Source organism: Taeniopygia guttata, chromosome 2 (genome assembly GCF_048771995.1).
Source record: "Taeniopygia guttata chromosome 2, bTaeGut7.mat, whole genome shotgun sequence".
NCBI classification, from domain to species: domain Eukaryota; kingdom Metazoa; phylum Chordata; class Aves; order Passeriformes; family Estrildidae; genus Taeniopygia; species Taeniopygia guttata.
Window position 1 is genome coordinate 150693816 of NC_133026.1, and position 15403 is coordinate 150709218.

The following is a 15403-nucleotide window of genomic DNA, read 5'->3' on the forward strand; positions in this document are numbered from 1 at the left end:
TCCCAATTAGAAGCTGCCACCAAGGTCAGACGGACAGGGCCTCAAGAGCAAGATATGGAATTGCAGAAATGGATGAAAGAGAACACTCCCCACCTCATGACTCACCAGGCTGGGCCAGGCGAGATCTGCTGCCTAAAAAGTGCCCCAAGGCCATGGGACGAGTCTGTCCCTCCCATACAGGACCAGCATAAAAGCCAGGACAGAGCCTCTGTCCCTCACACACTTCTCCTGACACCTTCTCCTGCTGCTCCTGCAGACAACAAGGTGAGCATCATGCCCCTGACCCTCCTGCTCCTGCACCCCTGACTTCTCTCTTCCAGCACGCTCAGCCCCAGCTTCAGCAGCCCCCACACCTCCCCACAGCCCCACAACACCCTCCACACTCCCTCACTCCCCTGCATCACTGCCTTTTGCACTCCCACACGCCTGCCCTGCCTCACACCCCTCTTTCTTCCAGGCACCCTCCACTCCACACCCATGGCCTGCAACACCCTCTGCCAGCCCTGCGGACCCACCCCGCTGGCCAACAGCTGCAACGAGCCCTGTGCCCTGCAGTGCCAGGATTCCCGCGTCATCATCGACCCTTCCCCTGTGCTGGTCACCCTGCCAGGACCCATCATGACCTCCTTCCCCCAGAACACCGCCGTCGGATCCACCTCCTCGGCTGCCGTGGGCACTGAGCTCAGTGTGCAGGGACAGCCCATCTCTGGTGGATTTGGTGGCTTTGGCTACGGCCTTGGCTACGGCCGTGGGTTTGGCTATGGGTTGGGAGGCCTGGGCTGCTATGGCAGAAGAGGCTATGGCTACAACTGCTGAGGGCCCCCAGCACACCATGTGGGGCAGGAAGGCACTGATGATGTGTCAAAGCCTTCTCCATGCAATGGGCTTTGGCTGGTCATCCTACTTGCACTTCAGCCTGGCCTTTCAGCCTTTAATTTGTTGCTTATGGCCTTTCAGTCTTCTACCTCAATAAAGTTTTCCTGTATCACAAATTTTTCCTGCATCACGAGTCCTTCTTCTTTCTGATCCCAAGACCCTTCCAGTCTCACTCAGCTCTCAGCCAGGCTTTCAGAGTCCACTAGGGGTGGGTGAAAGAGTGCTCCAAGACCTCTTTTATTGTTTATTTCCCAGTTCTACTCCCCACTGGCACACTTTACTCTTCCAGTGCATCCCACAAATCCTTCAGCTACTAAATCCCAGACTTGGATACACTAAGACAGATCTATCCCTGCCTCTGGCCCAAGCCTCTCTGGGTGGTGTGTTCACTTTTGCTGGAGAGCAATTGCTTCTGTCCCTCATCCTCTTTCATGCCCTTCTACAGACCCTACGAAGCAGGTCCACGTCTTCCTTGTCTCTGTGGGCTCAGAGTTCAGCACAGAACTCTGATTTTAGTACAGGAGAGCAGAAGCTGAGATTCCCCCATTCTCTTGTGCTGCTCACGCTGTGGGGATGAGCACAGGACACTGGGGGATTTCTGGTCAGTGACTGCACATGGCTGGGGCACATCCCATCCAATAGCCAGTTTTTCACTCACCAACAAGCCAAGTGCTCCTCCTTGGGCCTGCTCTCAATCCCCTCCTCGCCCAGCCTTTATCCTGCTTGTTTGGGATTGCTCCAATCCAGGTGCGGCAGGTTCTGCTCCTCTGCTCTGGTGATATTGGAGAACTTTTAATCTCTGGGTTACTGGGAACAAGGAAAACAAGACTCTGCTGGAGAAGGTCAAGAGTATGGCATTGAGGATGATCCATGGGTGAAGGATTGGGACAGCCTTGGCCCATGACACTGGGACATTTTCCAGGCAGAAGTTGTTGCCTGGCACGGCTTGGTGAGTCATGAGGTTGCGCATGTTTTCTTTAAAATGCTCTGAAATTCCACGTTCTGCTCTTGAGGCCATGTCCATCTGACCTTGGTGATAACTTTAATGGTTTGGTATTGGTTCCACAATGGGATGAGGGAAGGTGGACCAGTATCCTCCACCCGGATTTGTGCAAAACTTTTGTTCCTGTGTCACACAACATCCTTGTCTCTAAGCTGGAGTTGATGGTTGGACCTCTAGCTGGAGCAGGATGGTCTCACTCAAAAGTTGTGGTCACTGGCTCCATGTCCCAGAGTGGAGAACAAGGATTGGTGATGACCAACAGGGATTCACATTGGAACCATTGTAACTTCCCATCTTTGTCAGGGATATGGTGAGTGGGTTTAAGTGTCCCCATGGCAACACTGGGGATAACGCCAAAGTGAGGGGTGTGGTTTATGGTCTGAGGGAAGGGATGGCTTCCAGAAGGTTCTGGATAGGCTATGGAGATGGGCTGGTGAGAAGCTCAAGAAGGTCAACAGGGCCAAGAGGAAAGTCCTGCACTTGCATTGGATCAATCCCAATAATGGATGTTGGATGGGTAATTGACCTTCCCCCCCTCACACAGCCCCCTGAATAATCAGGCTAGCTCAGAGATCAGAGGCTGTGAGGGGAGGAATATCAGGAGATGGCAAAGATTTCCAAAAGAGGCTCTTACCCCGAGATTGTTGGTTCAGCTCTCTTTATTCTGTGATGTCCTTGTGGAGAGCAGGGCAAAAGAGGCCGAACAGGAAATGTCAGGGGTCTATATAGACTTTGGACAGGGTGGGCTTCCCTGGCTCTCCACCAACCCTGTTCAGGCAGGAAGGAGGGATCCAGGGTTATCTTGATCAGAGTCTCAGAGTCCCGGGGAAGGGGGCACAGAGTGCCCATGAGCTCACTGTAACAGGTAATGAGCTAATTAACAGCATTCCTGAGGAGAGGCACTTGGAGTGTTGGTGGATGAAGAATTGGATGTGTCCTGGCCACGTGAATGAGCTGAGCAAAAGTCCCCCGTGTCCTGGGGTTATCACCCCACGGCCTGGCCAGCACATTCTGCCCTTCTGCTGCACTCTGATGAGGCTGGATTTGTGTGTCCCACTCCAAGGACACAAAAAAAGGGAAGACGTGGGCCTCCTCCAGCAGATCTGGGAATGGCTTTAGGAGATGATGAGGGTCTGGAGGAACTGGTGCCCAGCCAAAGTGAGCACACCAGCCAGGAGGGCCTTGTGGCAGAGTCACGGACAGACCTGCGTTGGTGCATCCAGGCATGTGATCAAGCATCTGAAAAGTTACTGTGGGGCAATGGAAGAGCAAAGTGTACCAGTGGGTAATGGAATTGGGGAAATAATTCCTAAAAGAGGTCTTGGAGCACTTTTCCAACAATCCCAACAGCCCCAAGAGCATTGGCTTAGTCTCAAAGTGTCTAAGGAGAAGAAAGAAGAGGGAGTCTTGTGAGGTTATGATGCAAGAAAGCTTTATTGAGGTAGAACAGAGAAAACTCAGGAGCAGCCAGTGGGAGGGAGCTGGTCTGAGGTGCAAGCAGGGCGACCATCAGCCAAGGCCCCTTGCTTGTAGATGGTCTGGCCAGAGCATCAAGGCCTTCCTGCCCCACAGCGGAAGCAGCCAGGCAGAGGTGCCCAATGGTCGCTGGCTTGGGAGAAGGGATTTGTCCAGAGGGAGCTGGACAGAGCTGAAGGGACGACGCAGAGCAGGGAGTGCGAGAAGAGCAGGAACGGAGATGGGCCATGTTTGCAGGCAGCCCGGGCTGTCCCCTTGGCTACTGCCTTGCTGGTGGCCTGAGAACTGAAGCTGGAAGTGCTGAGCCAGTTTGAGAGCCTTGGCTCAGAGATGTGTCCTCAATGCCTGAGATGTGTTCCAGGGAGTGGGTGGTTGTGTCAGGAGTGGTGCCAAGGAGGGGCCCTTAGCAGTTGTAGCCATAGCCCCTTCTGCCGTAGCAGCCCAGGCCTCCCAGCCCATAGCCAAACCCACGGCCGTAGCCAAGGCCGTAGCCAAAGCCACCAAATCCACCAGAGATGGGCTGTCCCTGCACACTGAGCTCAGTGCCCACGGCAGCCGAGGAGGTGGATCCGACGGCGGTGTTCTGGGGGAAGGAGGTCATGATGGGTCCTGGCAGGGTGACCAGCACAGGGGAAGGGTTGATGATGACGCGGGAATCCTGGCATTGCAGGGCACAGGGCTCGTTGCAGCTGTTGGCCAGCGGGGTGGGTCCGCAGGGTCGGCAGAGGGTGTTGCAGGCCATGGGTGCGGTGTGGAGGGTGCCTGGAAGAGAGAGGGGTGAGAGGCAGGGCAGGGGTGAGGAGCTGGTAGGCGAGGGAGTATGGAGGCTGTTCTTGGGCTGTGGAGAGGTGTGAGGGCTGCTGAAGCTGGGGCTGAGAGTGCTGGCAGAGAGGGGCCAGGGGTGCAGGAGCAGGAGGGTCAGGGGCTTGAGGCTCACCTGGTTGTTGGCAGGAGCAGGATGGAGAAGGCGTCAGGACAAGTGTGTGAAGGGGAGAGGCTCCATGCTGGCTTTTATGCAGGTTCTGGATGGGCAGGACAGCGTTGTCCCATGGCCTTGGGGCATTTTTTAGGCAGCAGCTCTTGCCTGGCCCATCCTGGTGAGTCATGAGCTGGGGAGTGTTTTCCTTCCTGATGTTCTGCAGTGTCATGTCTTCTTCTGTTTGTGTCCATGCAGCTCATAATTCAAGAGTTAGAGACCAGTGTGGGTTTTTTTGGTGACATCTATCAAGACATGTAGAAGATTCAACCAAAGTTAAGGAGAACCTGAGTGTCATCAGTGAGGTCATGCCACATTGATGACATGACCCATTTGCATTCTTGCCTTCAATCTCAAGAAACTCGCAGATCTTTCAGCTTCTCCACATTTTGAGGACACCCCAATATTGTCATTGTCATGGTCTCCTTGCACTGCTCTTGGTCAACAATGTCCATGTCTTGTTCCACTCTAGAGCCCCAACAGTGGCGGGGGACAGGAGCATCAACTCCTTCAGCTTGCTTGTATTTATTCTCCTACGTTACTTCTCCTGGTAACTGCTGGAGAGTTTTATTCTGAAGAGTGCATGTCCACCTCGTGATCCACTTATGCTCCATCAAGACTACAAGGACCTTCCCTGCTAGAATGATTTGGTTGCCAAGGGAAGGGCAACTGGTGTCATCCTGAACTTCTGTCAGGGCTTTAACACGGTCTCAAGTAACATCTGTATCTCTGAACTGCAGGCACGTGGGTTCAAAGGTGGTCTGATGAATGGATGAGGAGCGGACAGAGAGTGATGGTCAGTGGCTCTCTGTGCGGGTGGAGATCAGTGATGAGGTCTCCAGGCCTCTGCCTTGGAGTGGTGGTTTTGAATACCTTGATCAAGGAGATGAGCTGTGAGATTGAGACCACCCTCAGCATGTTTGCAGGTGCCGGGAAGCAGACCACTGCAGTTGATACAAGATCAATGAGTGATCCCATCAGGATGGACACTAGCAATGTTGAGAACATAAGAACCTCTTGTGGTTCAACAACTCCAAGTTCAAGGTCCTGCACCTGGGTTGGGACAGTCCCAAACATGAGCACACCTTTGGAGAGGAACTCCTTGAGAGCAATTCCACAGAGAAGAAATGCCGGTTCTGGTGGACCGAAATGACACAGCAATGTGAATTTTTAGCCCAGAAAAACAACCATATCCTGGGCCGCATGAAAACAGGGGTGGCCAACAGGAATGGCTGGGGGTCATTTGAAGACAGGAGAAAAGAGCCAAATTCTTGTTGGCTTTGTTTGCATCTTCTACATTCCTGAGTCAAAACAATACCAAACCCTTGGCCTGCATTGCTCACACTTAAAAGCCGCTGCCAAGGTCAGATGGACACAGCCTCAAGGGGATGGCATGGAATCACAGAATATCAGGAAGGAAAACACATCCCATGACTCACAAGGCTGGGCTAGGCAGGTGCTCCTGCCTAAAAATACCCCAAGGCCATGGGACAAAGCTGTCCCACCCCATCCAGGACCAGCATAAAAGCCAGGCCCGAGCCTCTCTCCCTCACACACTTCTCCTGACGCCTCCTGCTCCTGCACCAACAACCAGGTGAGCCTCAATCCCCTGACCCTCCTGCTCCTGCACCCCTGACTTCTCTCTTCCAGCACGCTCAGCCCCAGCTTCAGCAGCTCTCACACCTCTCCACAGCCTCAAAACAGCCTCCACACAGCCTCGTCCTCCTGCATCACCATCCCTCACAACCCCACACCCCTTTCCTGCCTCATCCCTTCTCTTCCAGGCACTCTCCACACCACACCCATGGCCTGCAACACCCTCTGCCAGCCCTGCGGACCCACCCCGCTGGCCAACAGCTGCAACGAGCCCTGTGCCCTGCAATGCCAGGATTCCCGCGTCATCATCAACCCTTCCCCTGTGCTGGTCACCCTGCCAGGACCCATCATGACCTCCTTCCCCCAGAACACCGCCGTCGGATCCACCTCCTCGGCTGCCGTGGGCACTGAGCTCAGTGTGCAGGGACAGCCCATCTCTGGTGGATTTGGTGGCTTTGGCTACGGCCTTGGCTACGGCCGTGGGTTTGGCTATGGGCTGGGAGGCCTGGGCTGCTATGGCAGGAGGGGCTATGGCTACACCTGCTAAGGGCCCTCAGCACCACCCCTGACACCAACCAGCCACTCCCTGGAACACATCTCAGGCATTGAGGACACATCTCTGGACCAAGTCTCTCAAACTGGCTCAGCACTTCCAGCTTCAGTTCTCAGGCCACCAAGCAAGGCAGTAGCCAAGGGGACAGCCCAGGCTGCCTGCAAACATGGCCCATCTCTGTTCCTGCTCTTCTCGCACTCCCTGCTCTGCATCGCCCCTTCGGCTCTGTCCAGCTCCCTCTGGACAAATCCCTTCTCCCAAGCCAGCGACCATTGGGCACCTCTGCCTGGCTGCTTCTGCTGTGGGGCAGGAAGGCCTTGATGCTCTGGCAAGACCATCTACAAGCAAGGGGCCTTGGCTGATGGTCGCCCTGCTTGCACCTCAGACCAGCTCCCTTCCACTGCCTGCTCCTGAGTTTTCACTGTTCTACATAAATAAAGTTTTCCTGCATCAAAACCTCACGAGACTCCCTCTTCTTTTTTCTCCTTAGACACTTTGAGACTAAGCCAATGCTCTTGGGGCTGTTGGGATTGTTGGAAAAGTGCTCCAAGACCTCTTTTAGGAATTATTTCCCCAATTCCATTACCCACTGGTACACTTTGCTCTTCCTTTGCCCCACAGCAACTTTTCCGATGCTTGATCACACGCCTGGATGCACCATCGCAGGTCTGTCCGTGACTGCCACAAGGCCCTCCTGGCTGGTGTGCTCACTTTGGCTGGGCACCAGTTCCTCCAGACCCTCATCATCTCCTAAAGCCATTCCCAGATCTGCTGGAGGAGGCCCACGTCTTCCCTTTTTTTGTGTCCTCGGAGTGGGACACACAAGTCCAGCCTCATCAGAGTGCAGCAGAAGGGCAGAATGTGCTGCCCAGGCCGTGGGGTGATAACCCCAGGACATGGGGGGACTTTTGCTCAGCTGATTCACATGGCCAGGACACATCCAATTCTTCATCCACCAACACTCCAAGTGCCCCTCCTCAGGAATGCTGTTAATTAGCTCATTACTGATCCAACATCCATTATTGAAATTGATCCAATCCAGGTGCAAAACCTTCCCCTTGGCCCTGTTGACCTTCTTGAGCTTCACAGCAGCCCATCTCTCCAGGCTGTCCAGAACCTTCTGGATGCCATTCCCTCCTTCCAGACATTCAACCACACCACTCACCTGACTGTTATTCACATTATATCTTTGGGGATACACAACTGTACGCTCCATGGCCCTGACAGAGATGCGAAGTGATAATGGTTGAACACGAGTCTCTGAGGCTCACCACTCATCCCTGTTCTCCACACACACACGGAGCCATTGAGTCCTTCATAACTCTCTCAGTGAGACCATCCCACCCATTTCCTTCCTAACCAAATGAACATCAACATCCACATCCACCCAACATCCACATCTCTCCAGGTTAGAGACAAGGATGTTTTCTGGCAGAGGAACAAAGACTGTGCACAAGTCCAGGTACATGTTATCAGTCCTTCTTCCCTCATCCAGCAATGCTGGAGCCAATACAAACTCATCAATTCTGCTGCCAAATTCAGATGGACACGGCCTCAAGAGCAGGACATGACAATGCAAAGTTGTGGGAAGAAAAACCCTCCCACTTATGATTTGCCAGGCTCTGCCCGGCAAAAGCTGCTGCCTGAAAAATTGCCCCGGGATAACCAGCCAAGGCTGTCCCAAACCTCCAGCCATAGATTATCCTCAAAGACTGGGCTTCGGATCTTCCAAACCAGGATCTTGTCGTCCTTATTCCCAATAACTCACAGATTAAGAGTTCTCCCCTGTCACCAGAGAGGAGCTGAGGGGCAGAATCTGCTGCACCTGGATTGAAACAATCCCAAACATGCAGGATAAAGGCTGGGTGAGGAGGGGATTGAGAGCAGTCTCAAGGGGGAAGGATTTGGGGTGTTGGTGGATAAAGAATTGGACATGCCCTGACCATGTGCACTTGCAGACCAGAAACCTCCTGTGTCCTGTGCTCATCCCCACAGCGCGAGTAGCAGGTGAGCAGGGAATTCACAGCTTTTACCCATCTCTGGCAAGATTGGAACTGTGTGTTCAACTGTAGGGCTCCTATAATAAATAAACCTCACACACCTCCCATTTCTAATCACAACATGGATTCTTTGGTCCCCTCAAACTCTTGCTGTTCCCACACTCTTCTTGCTTCATTAAATCCATGTCTTTCTTCCACTGTAAAGCTCAGCACATCACCCAAATCAGATATCCTTATCTCTGAGGAGACAGGAAGTGTCAGTCTGCTAGAAACCCTTTTCTAGAAGTTCTTTTGCTGCAAGGATGCATGGCCATAATAAGAAAGACATGGACCTCCTGGAGCAGATCTCTTAGTGGGCTGAGGAGATGATGATGGGCTGGAGCAAGTGGTGTCCACCCAAAGCAAGCAACCACCTGGAGGGACTTGTGCCTGCATTAGTGTATCCAGGCCTGTGTTCTACAAAGAGAAAGGTTTGTGGGATGCACTGGAAGACCAAAGCATGCCAGTGAGTGGTAGAACTGGGAAAATAAATCCTAAAAGAGGTCTTGGTACACTTTTTAACCCCACTGATATCTACAATCCCGGCTTAGTGCTGAGTGAGACTGGAAATGTCTGGGAAGAAGAAAGAATGAGGAGTTACCGGAGGCTATGATGCAAGAAAACTTTATTGAGGTAGAAGAATGAAAGATCATCAGCATCTCAGTAGAAAAGAGCAGGCTGATGTGCAAGGAGGGGGACCATCAGCCAAAATCTGTTCCTTGCAGACGGTTTTTTCAGAGCAGCAAGGACTTCCAGCCCCACAGTGGGAGCACACCAGAGGTGCCCATTGGCCTCCAGCCTGGGAGAAGGCATTTGCAGCAGAGGGGACTGGACAGAGCCAAAGGGGCAAGGCAGAGCAGGGAGAGGGAGAAGAGGAGGCGGATGAGCCACGCTTGCAGGCAGCCTGGGCTGGCCCTTTAGCAGTTGTAGCCACAGCCCCTTCTGCCATAGCAGCCCAGGCCTCCCAGCCCGTAGCCAAACCCACGGCCGTAGCCAAGGCCGTAGCCAAAGCCACCAAATCCACCAGAGATGGGCTGTCCCTGCACACTGAGCTCAGTGCCCACGGCAGCCGAGGAGGTGGATCCGACGGCGGTGTTCTGGGGGAAGGAGGTCATGATGGGTCCTGGCAGGGTGACCAGCACAGGGGAAGGGTCGATGATGACGCGGGAATCCTGGCATTGCAGGGCACAGGGCTCGTTGCAGCTGTTGGCCAGCGGGGTGGGTCCGCAGGGTCGGCAGAGGGTGTTGCAGGCCATGGGTGTGGTGTGGAGGGTGCCTGGAAGAGAGGGGGTGAGGTAGGATTGGGGTGTGGGGGTGTAAGAGCTGGTGTTGGCAGGATGAGGGAGTGTGGAGGCTGTTGTGGGGCTGTGGGGCTGCTGAGGTTGGGGCTGAGCGTGATGGCAGAGAGGGGCCAGGGGTGCAGGAGCAGGAGGGTCAGGGGATTGAGGCTCACCTGGTTGTTGGCAGGAGCAGGAGGAGAAAGTGTCAGAAGTGTGTGAGGGAGAGAGGCACTGGGCTGGCTTTTATGCTGGTCTGAAGGGGTGGGACAGCTTTATCCCATGGCCTTGGGGCATTTTGCAGGCAACAGCTCTTGCCTGGAACAGCTTAGGGAGTCATGAGTTGGGGAGTGTTTTCCTCCATGTCTGCAATTCTGTGTCATGATCTTGAAACCATTTCCATCTGACCTTGGCAGCAACTTCATTGCGTTTGTATTTGGGAAGATTTGATTGTTAGATGTGAGTCAGGGAGGGCTGAATAAACAACAGAGCCCAGCAGAAATGCAATGTCATCAGTAAGGTAATTTTGTGGGACACATCCTGTGGTTTGAGGGTGCCTTGCAAAGACTGGAATTCTTCTTCTCCACTGGATGTCCATCAGTCATTGTGTTGCACTCAGGAATGCTGAGGGAGCCGCTGATGTCCTGGGGAGGTCACACTGCAACACCTTGGAAAGGTCCCAGTGCCTGGGAGCTCTTCCTGATGGATGCAAGAGACACCACACAGTTGTTTCTTGTGTAGGAACAAGAGAGAGGATCTAGAAATTAAAGCCTCCATAGGTTTAACTTTTTCCAATGGTGTGGTCCATTTTGATTTCTCAACTTTACATGGAAACTTACTCTGTCATTCAAAGTGTGTTTCTTTACCTCTTTAAGAAATCAAATAAACAAGTAACCAACGATGCTTGATCACGTTTTGCCCAGGCTGATTTCTGATGTGAATTTGCATATTCTGCATTCAAGACATATGTTTTCATAACTTATATCTGTCAGTTGTAATATTTTGTTCCTGTTAGGAAAAAACACTAATTGCTACTGGACAGTCATTGTGATCCTATTTCCTCCTCTGTCATGGTACCGGTGTGTTTTTGTGGAATTCTGTGATCCTGCATCCTTCTCTAGAGGTTCTGTCCATCTGACCTTTGTGGCAGTTTTTAATTTTGAGGAGTAGAGGCCAAAGGATTGGCCACATTATTGCTTTCTGTCAGGCATGTAAAAGATGACAACAAAGCCTACAAGAATTGGGGTGTTATGAGTGAGGTCATGCCATGGAACACTCACAGCATCTCCTTTGTCCATTCTTCCCTTCTTGCAAAAATAAACCTCACACATCTCCCATTTCCAATCACAATGAGGATTCTTTGGTCCCCCCAAACTTTTGCTGTTCAAGCACTTTCTTGCTTCATTTAATCCATGTCTTTCTTCCACTGTAAAGCTCAGCACATCACCCCATATCAGATATCCTTATCTCTGAGGAGACAGGAACTGTCAATCTGCTAGAAACCCTTTTCTAGAAGTTCTTTTGCTGCAAGGATGCATGGCCGTCTCTTGAATTTTTTGGTCTCTATTGGTGTCCCTATTTTGGTCCCTATTTTGTCACCTATTGGTGACAATAATGACATTCTCGTGTCTCAAATTAACCCCCAGCTATTCCTACTGGCCACACTTCTTTCTATGCATCCCAGGAAATGGTTGGTGGCCTGGGCTGAAAATTCAGGTTGCTGTTTCCTTTTAAGATTTTGGTCCACCAGAACCCTCAGGTCATTCCCTGTAGGACTGCTCTTAAGGATTCCCTCTCCAAAGTTGTGCTCATGTTTGGGACTGTCCCAGCCCAGGTGCAGGACCATGAACTTGGAGTTGTTGAACCACAAGAGGTTCTTATATTCTCAACCTTTCCAGTGTCCCTCCTGATGGGATCCCTCATTGTTCTTGTGTCAACTGCACTGCTCTGCTTCCCAGGACCTGCAAACATGCTGAGGGTGGTCTCAATCTCACGGCTCATCTCCCTGATCAAGGTATTCAAAACCACCAGTCCAAGGCAGAGGCCTGGAGACCTCGTCAGTGGTCTCCACCAGCACAGAGAGCCACTGACCATCACTCTCTGTCCTCTCCTCATCCATTCATCAGACCACCTTTGAACCCACGTGCCTGCAGTTCAGAGATACAGATGTTCCTTGAGACCATGTTAAAGCCCTGACAGAAGTTCAGGATGACACCAGTTGCCCTTCCCTTGGCAACCAAATCATTCTAGCAGGGAAGAACCTTCTGTTCCTGGTGGAGCATAAATGGATCTTGAGTTAAAAATCTCCAGCAGTTAACAGGACAGGATTAGGAACAGAAATAAAACAGGTTGAGGGGGTTGATCACTGGTGAGGCGCATGGACACGAACGTGGTTGACCAAGAGCAGTGCAGGGACACCATGACACTGATGGGAGTGGCGGATCCTTAAGATGAGAAACTGAGAGAGCTGGGATTTCTTCCAAGCAAGAGGCAAGAATGCAAATGGGACATGTTGTCAATATGCCATGGGATGACCTCAGTGACAACACGCCAATCTTTTTAAGCTTTGCTTGAATCCTCTACATGTCCTGACAGCAGTTGGCCATGTGCATGTCCTGGCATGCATCATCAACAACAACACCTTGGTCTCTAATTCTCGCAACTAAAAAGTATCACCAAGGTCAGGTGGAGATGGCCTCAGGAGCAAAACATGAAATTGCACAATTCCACAAAGGAGCAACCAAACCATGGCATAGAAGGAAAGAGGAGCTTGCTGGCTGTCCATTACTAATTATTGGGTTTTGCTCATAGAAACAAAACATTAAGACTTATGATTATAAGTTATGACACCATGTGGCTTGAATGCAGAATAAGTGAATTGATGTCACAGATCAGTTTGGGAAAAAAGGGATCAAGCCTGGCTTGTGGGTATTTACAGGATTTCCTCATGAGCCCCAGGAATACACTTTAATTGACAGAGTACATGGTTGAATAAATTTCAGAAATCCAAATGGACCATAACAATGGACCACATTCAGCCAAATCAGCCTCTGTTTTCCAGATTCTCACTCTTGCTCACATACAAGATGCAAGGGAATAAGCTCTATTTCAGAAATCAGGAGCAGCTCCCAGGCAACAGAACCTTTCCAAGATATTGCTCAGTGACCTCCCCAGAGCATCAGCAGCTCCCTTGACCTTCCTGGGTGCAACACAATTATTAATAGACATCCAGCCACACACAAGAGGAGCCCAGTCTTCACAGGGCAGCCACAAACCACAGAACACGAAGGCCAAAAAATGACTGATGACATCGCATTTCTGCTGGGCTCTGTCTGTTTATTCAGCCCTCCCTGACACACATCTAAGAATCAAATCTGCCCAAATTCCATCTCCAAAAGCTGCCGCCAAGGTCAGATGGACACAGACTCAAGAGCTGGATATGACACTGCAGAGTTGTGGGAAGGAAAACACTCCCCAACTCATGACTCACCAAGCTGGGTCAGGTAAAAGCTCCTGCCTAAAAAATGCCCCAAACCCATGGGACAAAGCTGTCCCACCCCTCCAGGACCAGCATAAAAACCAGCCCAGCACCTCTCTCCATCACACGCTTCTCCTGAAGCCTTCTCCTGCTCCTGCCGATAACCAGGTGAGTCTGAAGCCCCTGACCCTCCTGCTCCTGCAACCCCTGACCCCTCTTCCAGCACACTCAACCCCAGCTTCAGCAGCCCTCACGTCTCCCCACAGCCCCACAACAGCCTCCACACTCCATCACTCTCCTGCATCACACTCACACCCCCACACCCCTGTCCTACCTCACCCCTCTCTCTTCCAGGCACCCTCCACACCACACCCATGGCCTGCAACACCCTCTGCCGACCCTGCGGACCCACCCCGCTGGCCAACAGCTGCAACGAGCCCTGTGCCCTGCAATGCCAGGATTCCCGCGTCATCATCGACCCTTCCCCTGTGCTGGTCACCCTGCCAGGACCCATCATGACCTCCTTCCCCCAGAACACCGCCGTCGGATCCACCTCCTCGGCTGCCGTGGGCACTGAGCTCAGTGTGCAGGGACAGCCCATCTCTGGTGGATTTGGTGGCTTTGGCTACGGCCTTGGCTACGGCCGTGGGTTTGGCTATGGGCTGGGAGGCCTGGGCTGCTATGGCAGAAGGGGCTGTGGCTACACCTGCTGAGGGCCCTCAGCACCACTCCTCACAGCCACCCCCTGGACCACATCTCAGGCATTGAGGACACCTCTCTGTGTCAAGGCTCTCAAACAGGTTCAGCACTTCCAGTTCCTGCTCTCTGGCCACCAAGCAGGGTAGTAGCCACAGGGCCAGACGGAGCTGCCTGCAAAACAGGCCCATCTCCCTCCTCCTCTTCCTCCATTCCCTGCTCTGCATCACCCCTTTGTGTATGTGTGGTCTCCTCTCCTGCAAACCCCTTCTCGCAAGCCAGTGACAATGAGACACCTCCGCTGGGCTGCTCCCTCAGTCAGGCAGAAAGCCTGGCACAACCTCCTGCACGCAGAGCAGCTCGTCTGATGGTCGCTCTGCTTGCACCTCAGACCTTCTTCCTTCCATTGCCTGCTCCTGAGTTTTCACTGTTCTTCCTCAATAAAATTTTCCTGCATCATAACTTCAGATGAGTCCTTCTTCGTTTTTCTCCCAAGACTCTTCCAATCCCTGCTCAGTACTGTACCAGGCTTGTAGAGACCACTGGGGTGGGTGAAAAAGTGCTCCAAGACCTCTTTTGCATGTTACTTTCCCTGTACTACTACCCACTGGCACACTTTGCTTTTCCATAAAGACTTCAGCTACTGAATCCCAGGCTTGTGTACACTAATGCAGATCTATCCCGGTCTCTGACACAATCCCCTCATCATCTTCCAGGTTTTTTGTTCCCCTTGGCCAGACACCCATTGTGTGGATTTCTCTCTCGGGGTTCTGGGGTCAGGGTGACCCCAAGAGAGATCGTAAAGAGTCTTTGCTTCCCTTAGCCCAAACACAGCCAAATGAGCAGTCTGGAATGGTTCTGATTGAGCTTTCAAGGCTGTTTATTTCTTCTTATCTAAACATTCCTTCTCTGAGCTGATGAGATCTAGCTAGCAAGGAGGCCATGGCCATCTGTTGTGAGCCCTGGGTGGCTCCCACATTATATACTCAAAACTACGTGTCTGTTTTTACAATCTCTTTACCAATTCCTATCATCTATGTTAGACTGTGAATCTCTACTTTAAACCAATAGAAAAGTGCCACCACCACACCAAGACATGGAGGACAAGACAAAGAAGAAGAAGGCTAGGACATGACCAAATTCCTCCATCTTGTACCCCCTTGAACCCCATTCTAAAAATTGCAAAGTTCTAGTTTTCTACCCTGTGTTAGTTCAAATATCACACTGCTAAAACCCTTGTGACTTGTAATTCCTCATACAGAGTTGACAGCTTTCCACGGGTTAAATCAAAGCCACAGATGTTTTTGACTTCTTTCCAGGGTCTCTGAGATCCCTGCCAGGGCAGCCAGAGGGATGTCCTAGACTCTGACACTTGCTCCTGACCCTCATCATCTTCCATGCCCTTCTACATATCTGCTTCACGCAGGTCCACG

General features: G+C 52.0%; 5 protein-coding genes across 6 annotated transcripts in view; 3 read left to right on the plus strand and 2 right to left on the minus strand.

The window, feature by feature from the left end:
- Positions 1-15403, minus strand: part of LOC121469308 (feather beta keratin-like) — a 73672-nt gene that overhangs the window by 2260 nt on the left and 56009 nt on the right. The gene's annotated exons all lie outside the window — the stretch shown is intronic.
- Positions 478-992, plus strand: LOC100230988 (feather beta keratin-like). The gene has a single exon (XM_002188059.5). The coding sequence runs from the start codon at positions 478-480 to the stop codon at positions 814-816; it is 339 nt and encodes a 112-aa protein (XP_002188095.4). The 3' UTR covers positions 817-992.
- On the minus strand, positions 3736-4097 carry LOC115494039 (feather keratin B-4-like). Its single transcript, XM_030266844.4, has one exon. It carries the CDS (start codon positions 4095-4097, stop codon positions 3759-3761), a length of 339 nt encoding a protein of 112 aa, XP_030122704.4. The 3' UTR covers positions 3736-3758.
- Positions 6124-6865, plus strand: LOC100231709 (feather keratin B-4). The gene has a single exon (XM_041714264.2). It carries the CDS (start codon positions 6136-6138, stop codon positions 6472-6474), a length of 339 nt encoding a protein of 112 aa, XP_041570198.2. The 5' UTR covers positions 6124-6135; the 3' UTR covers positions 6475-6865.
- On the plus strand, positions 13637-14004 carry LOC116806598 (feather beta keratin). The gene has a single exon (XM_041714108.2). It carries the CDS (start codon positions 13649-13651, stop codon positions 13985-13987), a length of 339 nt encoding a protein of 112 aa, XP_041570042.2. The 5' UTR covers positions 13637-13648; the 3' UTR covers positions 13988-14004.

Bases quoted from the DNA above. Each gene is read 5' to 3' on its own strand.
- LOC100230988 (XM_002188059.5), top strand. From the start codon at position 478: ATGGCCTGCAACACCCTCTGCCAGCCCTGCGGACCCACCCCGCTGGCC.
- LOC115494039 (XM_030266844.4), bottom strand. From the start codon at position 4,097: ATGGCCTGCAACACCCTCTGCCGACCCTGCGGACCCACCCCGCTGGCC.
- LOC100231709 (XM_041714264.2), top strand. From the start codon at position 6,136: ATGGCCTGCAACACCCTCTGCCAGCCCTGCGGACCCACCCCGCTGGCC.
- LOC116806598 (XM_041714108.2), top strand. From the start codon at position 13,649: ATGGCCTGCAACACCCTCTGCCGACCCTGCGGACCCACCCCGCTGGCC.